Source organism: Nuphar pumila, chromosome 10, assembly GCF_984573655.1.
Source record: "Nuphar pumila chromosome 10, dmNupPumi1.hap1.1, whole genome shotgun sequence".
Lineage (NCBI taxonomy): Eukaryota > Viridiplantae > Streptophyta > Magnoliopsida > Nymphaeales > Nymphaeaceae > Nuphar > Nuphar pumila.
This window is the reverse complement of record NC_143258.1, coordinates 35,513,746-35,525,851: the sequence shown is the minus strand read 5'-3', so window position 1 is coordinate 35,525,851 and position 12,106 is coordinate 35,513,746. Positions and strand designations below refer to the sequence as shown.

Here is a 12,106-nt window from a genome sequence, read left to right as displayed (position 1 = left end):
CTGGTTCGGTCTTCCAGACCTACATCCAGTCTCCAAGCAAAACCCGCTTGAGATTTCCACTATCAACCTTATGTAAACATAAAAACATACAGACCAAATCTGGCCTCACTTTCAGTAACAATCCTACTGAAAGCAAACAACTCTTTTAAACCAAGGAGTCATTTCCTTTTACAGAAAAATAAAATAATCAACGTACAATCAACCTACGAGCCCTTCTTATGAATGCAAATGGAATGCAATTAGCTTTTGAGGTTGTTGAAATACTCAACTCACAAATTCACTAGCTCTCAAAAGAATTTGAGTGAAAAAATAGAGTGAAAATATCAAGTGAGTGAGAAAACAAATACTTGAATGAGTAGGAGTAAAAAGCAAAGAATTCGATCTTTGTAATTCAATATAATTCAATTGGATTTGATGTTTTTGAGTGTGAAATGCACTCATATTTATAGTTGAAAGATTGCATACATTAAGGGTATGAAAGGGTGTCAAAACAGTTCATTTTGAATGATCAAAACATTTAAAAAATGAAAAGACACACCTTTTAAAAGTTTCAGAAAAAATAGCAAAATTAGTCGACTGGAACAGTAGTTAGTCGACTGAAATCAAATATTAGCAGACTGACAGTTATCGTCGGTTGACTAATGTGTTTATCATAGCCGTTTGAAAATCTGAAGTTTTGAAACTTAGTCGACTAAAGAAAAAGTTAGTTGACTGATAATATCATCAGTAGACTGAAAAACCTTTCAGTCGACTGCTGCCAATTTTTTCTGAAAACACACGTTCTGTCCGGTCCATTGATAAAACCTTCAGTCGACTGATGCTAAATTTTCTGAAAACACACATTCTGACTGGTCGACTAAGAGTCAATTAGTCGACTAATTCAGAAAGTTGACGTTTTAGCTTAGAAAAAATTGGTGGGAAAAAGTTGATTGGCTGGTGAGTCTATTGGTCGACTAATAAACATGAAAAATTAAGTAAAGAGTTTTCTAAAATGATTTTCATGAAGAGTTATTTTAGAAAAGTTTTTCTAAAAAAAAATTAGGTGAAATGCAATCGAAATATGCACTCTAAGTAAGGCTCTTACAAGAATCTAAGATTCTTCATCAAATTTTACATTTGCATACTAGTCTTCATAGATTCTTCATCAAATTCTTCAATTCTTGTCATCTTTCTTCATTGCCTTAGCTGAAATGCAGTTGATTCACTTGTTCATCATTAAAACCTTGTACTTCAAGTTATCGTGTATGGCTTCATTGTTGTAACACATTTTACTTTTTTCAATTGCCAATTCAAGCCTTGTTGTGATAAAATTGTACCGCTCATTGGCTCGGTCCAACTTTCACTTAAATCCATAATCACAAATTTTTTTATGCGGACCTCACGAACTCACATAAATTATTTGCAAAATTTTAGTAAAACTGAAACCATCAAAATTGTAAATATCCTACTCTTTCGCATATACATCAATATTTTACATAAATATATTTGTGAAACACCTCTTGCAATTATTCTATGTTTTCACATATACTTCTTGAAATCGCATAAATTTATGTGTGAAAACACTTACCACTAAATTTGCAAGCATATTACTTATTTGCATATACTGTACGATCTCACATAAAGTTATTTATAAATCTCCTTATATCATAAATATTATACTTAAATATTTATAAAATTATGACAAATATATGATATTTCTTATTTTTTGCAGATTTCTTAAATCATATATAAACCCATTGTGGTCCTCAACCTGCTTATTTTTTGCAAAATGTAGGTTTTTTTTTTCTTTTGTTCCCAACGGTCCCCAACCTGCTTCCTTTTCAACTACTATTTTTAACTCATTTGCATATATCATACTTTGCATATACGTTTTAAAATCTCGTGAAGTATATTTGCTAAAATCCTACTGATCAGCAAAACACCTGACAATTTTACAAAATTGTTTCTCCATGCATAAACAAGTCAATATGATTAACTAGAACTAAATAAGGTTGGTTTGCAAAAAATTAGATAACTTGAAGTTTAACAATTACAAAGTTATATTCAATACATGGGCTTCATTACAAAGTTACAATCAAAGTTTAACTTGATTCATTTATTTACAAAGTTTAACTTGATCTACCATAAAGGTGCATAATTGTTCATAGCTCAGCTAGCTAGAGAGACTCTTTCAACACCTCTCTAACTAATGTCTATGTTTTTTCATTGTCCCTTGGAATCCTTTTCCTTCATGTGCTTGTAGAACTTGATTGTATGATTCCTTACAGCTGCGATAACTTGCTGAAAATAACCATTTAGTAGCATTAACTAACTAAGTGAATATCTCAAACTAGTGAACAACTGACATATAAACACATGCTTACGTGAAGTTCAATCTCTAGCTTATGCCCAAGTACTACATATATTGTATGATAAATATACCTGTCATACCTGTAAAACAAGAAAATACAAAGTGAAAAATATGTATATGTACGAAATAAGTTAACGAACAAATGCAAAGTAATTATGTGTTCTCTTGTTGAGGAATATCCTTCATGGTCTGTGTCATCCAATCTTTGTAACAATCAAACACAAATTGTGCTAAAAGAATAAACCTGCAACACATGCATGAAAAGGAAATAACAAACATACACAAAAAGCGAGTACATTATTGAGTAAGTTATGTTATCATACTATTTTTTGAGGTTTTTATCTACTAAATATGTGTTCGCATGGAATTGTACAGTCTGAAGTCATTTTTCTTCATGTTCATTTATCAAAGAACCCAATGCTCATTGCCCCAATTGAAAGGAACTAAGAACTACAACATAAATCTAGCGTAACATCATCATGCACGTAAAAATTTATTTATAAGTATACAATGTTGTGTAAAAACATATCATGTCAGCATCAAGAAAATGCTATGGTAAGTTGTTGCTCTCTAAGCAGTCGGCTTCCCTATCTCACTACCCTTTAGTTGCGACCATTTGTTGTGAACAGACAAGGTTTACTAGTTAGTTTATATTAATCTGTGTTAAAACAATATAAACATTGTTTTTCAAAATCACAGAGAAGTACAGGGTAAGGTAAATGGTTAACAAGTTTTCTCTTTCTTTATCCTCGTAAGCCAGTTGGAGTCTTTCTACAAATCTTGCTAGATGATACATAGTAAATTCAATGTGTTAACAAAAAATAAAATAAAATAACGTGCAAACATAACAAAAAAATAAACAAAAGAACATGCAAAGCTAACACTTACATCACTTGCCAAGAAAGTTTTTTTGCCAAACTCATACTCTATCGTCTATGGGGTGTTCTTTTTTATATTTTTTTTAATTAACTTATTCTTAACAATAAAATAAATTATATACAATTAATATCAAATATACATACATGATTCGAGATATTTCTTATACCTAATATATGATCGATTGTTCATTGTTGTTTGAATCTCAAGGCTCTTTGAATTCCTTTGCAATGTGAGAACATATACGACTATACATCTCGAACTACCAAGATATACACACAAAGAAGTAATTAATTAAAAAATATTAGATATACACACAAAAAAAATTAATTAAACAACACTCGATATACACACAACAAAGCAATTAATTAAACAACACTATATACATATACATATTGTTAGTCGTACTTAGCCTGTTGCAGCCAACCTCACCATATACATTGCACTTGTATGGCACAACATCTTTATGTTTTATTCTCTATCTATTAACCATAGGACGCCTTGCTTTGCGAACCACTTTTGGTGGATAGATAGTTATATGAGTAGATATAGTGATATGTGAGATATTATCCACCATCAGAAAAAATGAATATTGATTATGTGCAGCTTGATATTCAATGGTGAAGAACTTGTCGCAATATTCCTCTCGTAGGTTGCCCTCGTACAAAATGTATGTGATCACATGTTCGCAAGGAATCCTGCTAACCTGTCACTCTTCACAAGAGCACAAGCATTTCTAAAGATCAACATTGTAACTGTGAGATCAGTCGCGAGCTTCATTCCATTGTCGAAGGCAATGCACTAATTGCACACGTCTTTGTTGTGCCTTTTCTTTAGTTACTCTAGATTTTCTTTTACCTTTAGCACCACAATGCTTGTCATATGTTGCTCTGTAATCTTTAGTTTTTCAAAAAAAATCATCAGCATGAGACAAAGCCTTTTATTAAGTGAAATTAGGGGCTTGTCATGTATTACGAGAATGAATGAATTGAAGTTCTCTGCTATATTAGATGTTAAGCAACATATATTTTAATTGAAAAGTGACAATTAGCCTAATATTTTGGAATGTACGTCAGTGAAAATAGAACTATATGTGTCTATGCTTTGTTCCTTAATTTTGTTAAAAAACAAATGCATTGTTCTTTTGTGGTTGCTTCAGCTGCACTCTACTAAAGTGCACTAAGTGGTGAACCAATTTTTTTTGAAAAGTTCTTCATCAAATACTTCATGCAAAATCCAATATAACATGTAGGTCATGTGTGGACGATAACATATTTTAAACCTGAATGCCTATTTGAGATAATTGTCAATACTCCTTTATCTCTAAACTCGTTAAAGTGCATGATTTTTTGTTTTAGACTATTTAAAAATTATGTTCATGAATTATTGAACTTTTTATCAATAACTGCAAATGCTACTGGAAACATCTCATCACAAGGATCAATAGTATGAGCCGATAACAATATACACGAAACGTGTCATCTATCATAAGAACTGGAGGGCATCATTTTAAAAACTCATTGATTTTTTGCCGGAAGGGTAAGAATAGTTGTTGAAATCATTCTTTTTGATCAATCATAATATACCCTAACAATCCTTAGTTAGCATTCATCAGAATATCTAAATAGGCGAGAAGCATCTTGAAGGACTCTTTAAATAAACCATATAATGCAATCTTAGTGTGTTTCTTTTCATGCCATGCTTGTTTGTAACCTCCACACCTTCTTCGTGATTGATGTCATTGATGATTTCTCTCGAAGTTATCTTCGGGTTATCATGCATGCATTTGTGAATAATACTTGAAATCTACTTAAAAAATATTTTGTCCACTACAAGGTTACCTAGTGATCCACAACATGTATACTCCCTATCATGCATCTTCACTTGAAAGAAACTTGCCCCACCTACCTTTATGCAATAAATTTTCATATGAGCATTATTCCTCATGCATACGAGAGTGACTTTATTATTGCAGCTCTTTAAGAATTTTGTTTTATAGTTATTTCTGATCACATGGTCTTTCAAAAACTCATGACAATGCTAGAGATCATTAAACCTTTTGCCCAAAGAAATTTCTTAATTGTTTGAATGTGTTGATAGCCATTAAAATTGTTCATAATCATTAAGTATTTCATTATGCAATTAATCATACAAATCAGATGTCTTTATTTTAATGGTTTTCAATTGCTCTTCATTGTATAAGAATTCATTGAATGAGAACCAAAGGTTCGCATTCTCAAATGCCATTGGTGTATCACTTTTATCCGCCCTTATTTGTCTCATATCATCATTGTCTTCATCTTCTCTTATTTACATAGTATACTCATCATCAACGATATCATATGATTGTTCACTGGCAACATGATTGCTGCTACCACTAATTGATTGTTCGGTTGCACCAACTAAATCAAAATTCATTGTATTCATCGATTCATTTGCTTTCATACATGCATCATTCTTGCATTTCTAACATTCAAGATTAGCTATCAAAATATCATATTTATCTTTGCATCTATATCTCAACCATAAATTACATCAAAATTATAACTTGTACCTAGTATTATCATATGCCCGAAAAGGTTGCATGTCATTCAAATTATTGCAATGAAGATCACTGGCACTTTTTTGCTCATATAATTTCATATCTTTTGCAGTGATCCGTTGATCATGTACAGCATAAATACTGTCCACCATTTATGACAGTCGAATATTCGACAAAGTACTCAGCTCGATAGATGGTGTCTGAGATATATGCACATTTTTCACAGGATTCTCATCATTCTATTGATCAACTAGTCTTTATTTAGTTGCTTTTAAGTAAACATAATCACTAAATAACATCGATTTTATGTCATCATCGTCATCAACATCTATCCATATTTCATAGTTGTTTAAGTTTGGAGAATAACTATATTGAAGGCTCAATAAGTTTGACGCATATCTGATTTTATGAGACATCAAAATTGCAAATTCCTTAAAGGTAATATTTTTTTAGACTAATATAAATTTCTAATTACCATAATCAGATCTACAGTAGTGTACTTTATCCCTTTCAGATGCCATCATTGTCTACCTATAACAATCACGATAATATACTTTAACCCTTTCAATACTTGTCTGCAGTAAACCTTAGCCTCATTACACAAATATGCATTTATATATTGTATATCACTCACATTTCAGACCTGTAGATAGGAAAGTCGATCATAATGATGATACTGCAACCTCTTCATAATGCAAAAATCACTGTAAGGGTTTTACAGAAAAGTTCTTTACAGACACAAACGAAAATAAAAAACCCTTAAATAAAAAATGAGTATATATATATAATTTGACAAAATTGCAAATATTAAGAAAAAATATATATGATAAAAATTTTGCAAATATTTAAGAGATTTATGATGTTTCCCTTTAAGTGGAGTTTCACACATAAATCTATGCAATTTTGAAAAATATATAAAAAAATAAAAGATATTTGAGCAAAGTGTTTCGCAAATATATTTATGCAAAATATTGTCCTACATAAGAAAGAGTAGAATATTTGTAATTTTGGTGGTTTAAGTTTTTATCAAAAAATCGTAAATAAACTTATGTAGTTTTGTGAAGTCTTTGTAAAAAAATCTGATTTTAGATTCAAGTGAGAATTGAACTTAACAGACAAGCAATACAATTTTATCGCAATAAAGCTTAAATTTGCAATTGTGAAGGGTAAAAAGGTCCTAACAATGTCAAATATTTATGATTTTAGACATTGAGAGAATATCAAAAATTGTAAAGTTTTTAGAAATTCAAGTCAAATTATCAATACAATACGATCATTTTTCATAAAATATATTTGTTACTACTTAACAAGCTCGCTCATATAGGTCTGAGTTGTGCCAAATATATAATTATTAATGTCGGTAAAACCCTTAGGTATTACTGCCCACCAAAGAGTACACCCAACTTCAAACTCATGATGACCTGTCAACTTGATGACGTTCCCAAGTGGCCCCTACGCCCTACCAGTTGAGTGGTGGGCAGATCCGTTCACAATTATAAGAATATGTATTGGAATTATTCGGCCAGAGCTCGTCATATGAGAGAGAGAGAGAGAGAGAGAGAGAGAGAGAGAGAGAGAGAGAGAGAGAGAGAGATTTCATTAAAACCGATCATGCCTATTACGATAAAGAAGTCCTTTGTTTTTTTGACGAGGAATCACCAGGATCAAGCCTTTTCTGGCTACACCTTATAGTGGCAAACCCCAGGAGAATGGACCGGCCCCATGGTGCTGCTCCATACAGTGGCGAACTATGAAGCTATTGAAGTTGAAAGACCACAAGAAAAGCATCACCAGTAGAGGCCTATGTATTTTGGGAAAAGATATTATCAACAAACACCAACTATGTATATTGCAATTAACCCAGATCATTACGGAGAGAGCTGATTGCCTCCTTGCTTTAGCCAAAACTAAAGTGCCCATCATTCGTCTGCATAAAGATGGACGTCAATACTGCTGTCCTAACGTGAAACATCCAGATATACCCACCAGTATGAAGCACATCATCTGGCAAAGCAGAAAGGGTTCATGAACATATATTTTTTTATTTTTTTCTCAAAAGAAATAACATCCATAACAAAACGGAAGGAATGTAATTACATAGCTTATGAAAAAGCCAGTGATCAGGCTCATGAGTGGAACAAAACATGGGGAAAAAGTAACATCACTTTTTGAAGCAAGTGGTTCATATTCAAAAACATTAGCTTTCCTTGAAACAGTAGCTTCTGTCATCAACTAGCGGGCCTTGCATGTTTTGGAAAGCGAGAGAGTTCTTGGGTTACTCACATTTTTCTTTCTCCACTCTACTGCATTTAGTAAATCATCAAACATTAACATGGAAACAAGCAGCATTTACATCGGCAAGGATTCCAAATTCCAAAAGGGAAAAAGGACCCACGCAGCCTAAACAAACGCAGTAGGTAGCTAATATCTAGGATGAAGCCCAAAATTCTATATCAGCCCGCACGTTTCAAATTTTTGCTGTGTAGTGAAAAAAGAAATGTCTACCTTCAGTTCTTTACGGCCTTCTCTGCTGATCATAAGTAAATGCAGTAGCTTTTCCATTTCCGCTAACGCGGTATTGAGCAAGTTCATCTTTCACATGAGAAAGTAGCTTTTCTGAGTTTTTCAGCCTCTGATCAAGTTCATCATTACACGCTCTCACTGGACGGTTCTCCTGCATATCAGTCAAATAAACTGTGTAAATGGAAATGCAAACGAGTTCAATGAACAAAATGACAAATCATGAGTATTCATGCCTTGATCTTTGAATGACGATGAATCGGTTGTTGGAAATCCTGGCAGACAGACAAGTTCTTTACTACTTCATCCAACTCCTCAACCTTCCTCTTCAAATTTTGCTTGTCCATCTGGCGAAAGGAAACAAGTGAAGAACCATTAGGAAAAAAAACGCCTGGCATCCACAGAGAGAAAAGTTTCACCTGCAACAACTCATTCTGTGCTGTCAGAAGTTGCTGCCTTCGTTTAAGCTGTTCAACTTTTACTTCTGAATCCAAAACTTCAAATTTCTTCTGATTATTCTCTTCAATCAATCTGCATGAACATATGAGTTACAGTTATTGCCTATGTGCATGGGGAAGTTCTACAACTGAAGGTTCAGTTCAGGAACTCTCTCTCTCTCTCTCTCTCTCTCTCTCTCTCTCTCTCTCTCTCTCTCTCTCTCTCTCTCTCTCTCTCTCTCTCTCTCTCTCTCTCCATTGACACGTACATACATGCATATATATAAGGGTAGGTGCAACCGTGGTGCAACCACTTTAAAAAAGCATACTTAATAGTGATTTTTGGTAAATCTAACTGTATGGATGTGATCTCCGTGATCAAAAACCCAAGAACTAGCTCTTATAGCAAATTTCTTCGATGAGTATATAGGTTTCTAGAATGTGCTAAAATCAATGGTTTGAAAATTTTAAAGTTTTCTAAATTATAAAATCCTTTAAACACATCGAAAAAATTTGTTATAAGAGCTGGTACTTAGGTTTTTTTATCATGGAGATCACATCCATACAGTCAAATTTGCCAAAAAAACTTTTAAATATGATTTTTAAATGTGGTTGTGCACCTACCCACTTCTCATATATATATATATATATATATATATATATATATATATATATATATATATATATATATATATATATATATATATATATATATATATATAGGAAAAGTGGTAGGTGCTTGAACATTAGGTACTTGACACGTACTTGAACATCATGGTCGTCCATCGCACGCTTGAAGAACAGCCGGCGTAAAAAAAATTAACATAAAAAACGATTTTTCTGCCCAAACGAGCAATAAAGGAGACAAAAAACGCCGCTATTGACCTTTAGTGGCGATTTGTATCGCCGCTATTGACCTTTAGCAGCGGCTTTTGTCGCCGCTATTACTCGTTTGGTGGAAAAACTTATTTTTGACGCTGGTCGTCCATCAAGCGCACGAAGGACGGCCAGCATGTTCAAGTACATGTAAAGTACCTAATGTTCAAGCACCTATGCACTATATATATATATATATATATATATATATATATATATATATATATATATATATATATATATAATGTGTGAACAATTTGGCATGAATATACAACTTCTCATATCTATCCGAATCCAAACATCGGAACTGAATGAATGAGTCTACAAATAACATCTTAATGAATCAAGCAGATTACCCCGCCCTTTCATCGATCAGATCATCTAACTGCTTCTTCAGAATTAAAATTTCCTGCTCCTGTCATATAATGTATGATATAGCTAAGATAAACTTCTATATTTTTTTACTGATGAAAAAATAAATATCACTGCTTGAACCTTAGATCTAGTTTCATCTCTTTGTTGTTGAGCTGTCTCTGCTAGCTTTTGCACCACTTGCTCATCAAGCAGGTTCTAGAGAATGCAAACAGTAATAAGTAAACTTGTTGAAATATTTTTAGGACAATCAAAGAAAAAAACTCCATGAGTCTTATGGTTTTTGTAACATACAGCATAATTAGTCAAGTCCAGTTTGACACCAAGTAAATCCTTGATAACATCATGTGTCATGCTTTCTGCAGCGGCTAGCCTGGCATTCAGCATGCAAACCTGAAAAGACAATGAAAAGCTCAATAAATAAAAAGTCAGCAGCTAAAGCAAACTGTAATGGATGAGAACAAAGCAGAAAATTCGTACATGAACACAATATAATTTAAAGAGGCAAAAGGAAGGAGATGCACATGCTCTGCAAAAACTCAAAAGATTATCAAACCAGAATTCCGTGAAATAAAAGATTCATGAGGTTTATGTAAAATGAAAGGACCAGAAAATACTCAGAATTGCAGTGATTTATCAATTCGATTTTATAATTCTATAAACAGAAAACTCTTGATAAATTATATTCATTTTCACAAGCCTCTGAACCCCAAGACTATAAAGAGCTCATACCTCCTTTTGCCGACTACCAGCCAATTCTTCTAGTTCTTCCATACGAAGTCTAGCCACATATAGCTCCTGATCCCTCTCAGAGTTGACCTGATTAACAAGGCTTGCGATGCACTTGAATGGAGACCCTGAACCTCTTGTCCTAACTGAAGGTTTTTCTGCTTTAATTGTGGTTGAAGCTGCCACAGGAATGCAATGTTGGGCTTCACAAGCCATGGCCTCTAAAGCTTTGTACTGTGCCAAGGAATCCAGATAGAAATGCCATGCCAAACCATCTATTAGCTTATCTTTTTCAGTTTCCTTGCTCCTAAAGAAGTTTGATTGCTTAAAACTAAAACACCAATACCTTCTCTTGGTACTGCGATGCCTGGGCTTCTGAATGCAGAACTAGCTCAGATATGTAAGCCTTGTACCGCATGATCTAAAACGCGAAAATTTATATGGTTAAAGAAAAAAAGTTTGAATGCAGTTTCTATGCACCTGAGCAAGCACAAATGCATCGCGATAAAAAAGAACTGGAAGAAAATTCTCAATATGCAGTGATGCACCTGTTCTGTTTGATCCTCTCTTTCCTTTTCAAGCATACGTATATATCCCTTTGCCTCTAAGAGTTCATTTCTTCTTTCCTCCACATACCTGTAAATTAAACATTACTCATCCAACAATAATCTCAGCAATGGAAACAGGTTGAACTAGGAAGATATCAAACCTTGAGATAACATTATCTTTTCCTTCCTCTTGATATATTGAACTCTTATTATCCAAGCCTCCTGGAACACTCTGTGTTTTCACTAGCCTCAACGTGAGATCCTGCATCTCAAGCTCAAGCTCTTCTCGCATTAACTTTTGTCTTTCTACCTCTTTGTTCATTTCATATACCTGAGGAACGGACACAATATCAAGTAGAAGACGCTTAGCTTTTAAGAAGCTTTCAAGAGGCAATAATAGATCAAGTCCAATAAATTAGATGCCTAAAGATCCTACCATGACAAAAAATGCAAGAATAAATAGACAGGTAAAAAATATTTCAGATGCTTGATTGAATAACTTTTTTTAAAGTGCCGCAATTTCTTGATTCTGGGTTTATGGTAAATTTATTGCATATAACTTGTTTCCTGACTAATTTCCTTTTGCACTACAAACCACAAAAGACCCAACAATCTTCAAAAACATGAAATTTTCATATTCAGTATTCACTTTCTGATAGTAGGAAAAGGCTGCATGGACACAACACAAAATTGCAGGATGAAGGAAGGACCTGCTTCTCCAACATGTTTATAGTATGTTCAAGCTCTTCAACAGACTGCTCCAAAACTCTTGCCTCCTCTTCCTTCTGCTCAGCATGGATTTTACTAGCTTCTGATACCTGAAATGATTATGAACGCTCAAGAAATAAGTAATAAT

General features: G+C 33.4%; 1 protein-coding gene across 1 annotated transcript in view; it reads right to left on the bottom strand.

Moving 5' to 3' along the window:
* Nucleotides 1–8,283: 8,283 nt before the first annotated feature.
* Nucleotides 8,284–12,106, bottom strand: part of POK1 (phragmoplast orienting kinesin 1) — a 30,653-nt gene continuing 26,830 nt past the window's right edge. The window contains exons 22-33 of the mRNA XM_090018354.1: nt 11,961–12,068; nt 11,482–11,581; nt 11,412–11,433; nt 11,251–11,338; nt 11,049–11,123; nt 10,706–10,936; nt 10,268–10,366; nt 10,097–10,171; nt 9,958–10,016; nt 8,708–8,819; nt 8,525–8,635; nt 8,284–8,442 (exon numbers count right to left, since the gene is read on the bottom strand). Of these exons, the coding sequence (XP_089874480.1) occupies nt 8,284–8,442; nt 8,525–8,635; nt 8,708–8,819; nt 9,958–10,016; nt 10,097–10,171; nt 10,268–10,366; nt 10,706–10,936; nt 11,049–11,123; nt 11,251–11,338; nt 11,412–11,433; nt 11,482–11,581; nt 11,961–12,068 (1,239 nt within the window). The remainder of the gene's footprint in view (nt 8,443–8,524; nt 8,636–8,707; nt 8,820–9,957; nt 10,017–10,096; nt 10,172–10,267; nt 10,367–10,705; nt 10,937–11,048; nt 11,124–11,250; nt 11,339–11,411; nt 11,434–11,481; nt 11,582–11,960; nt 12,069–12,106) is intronic.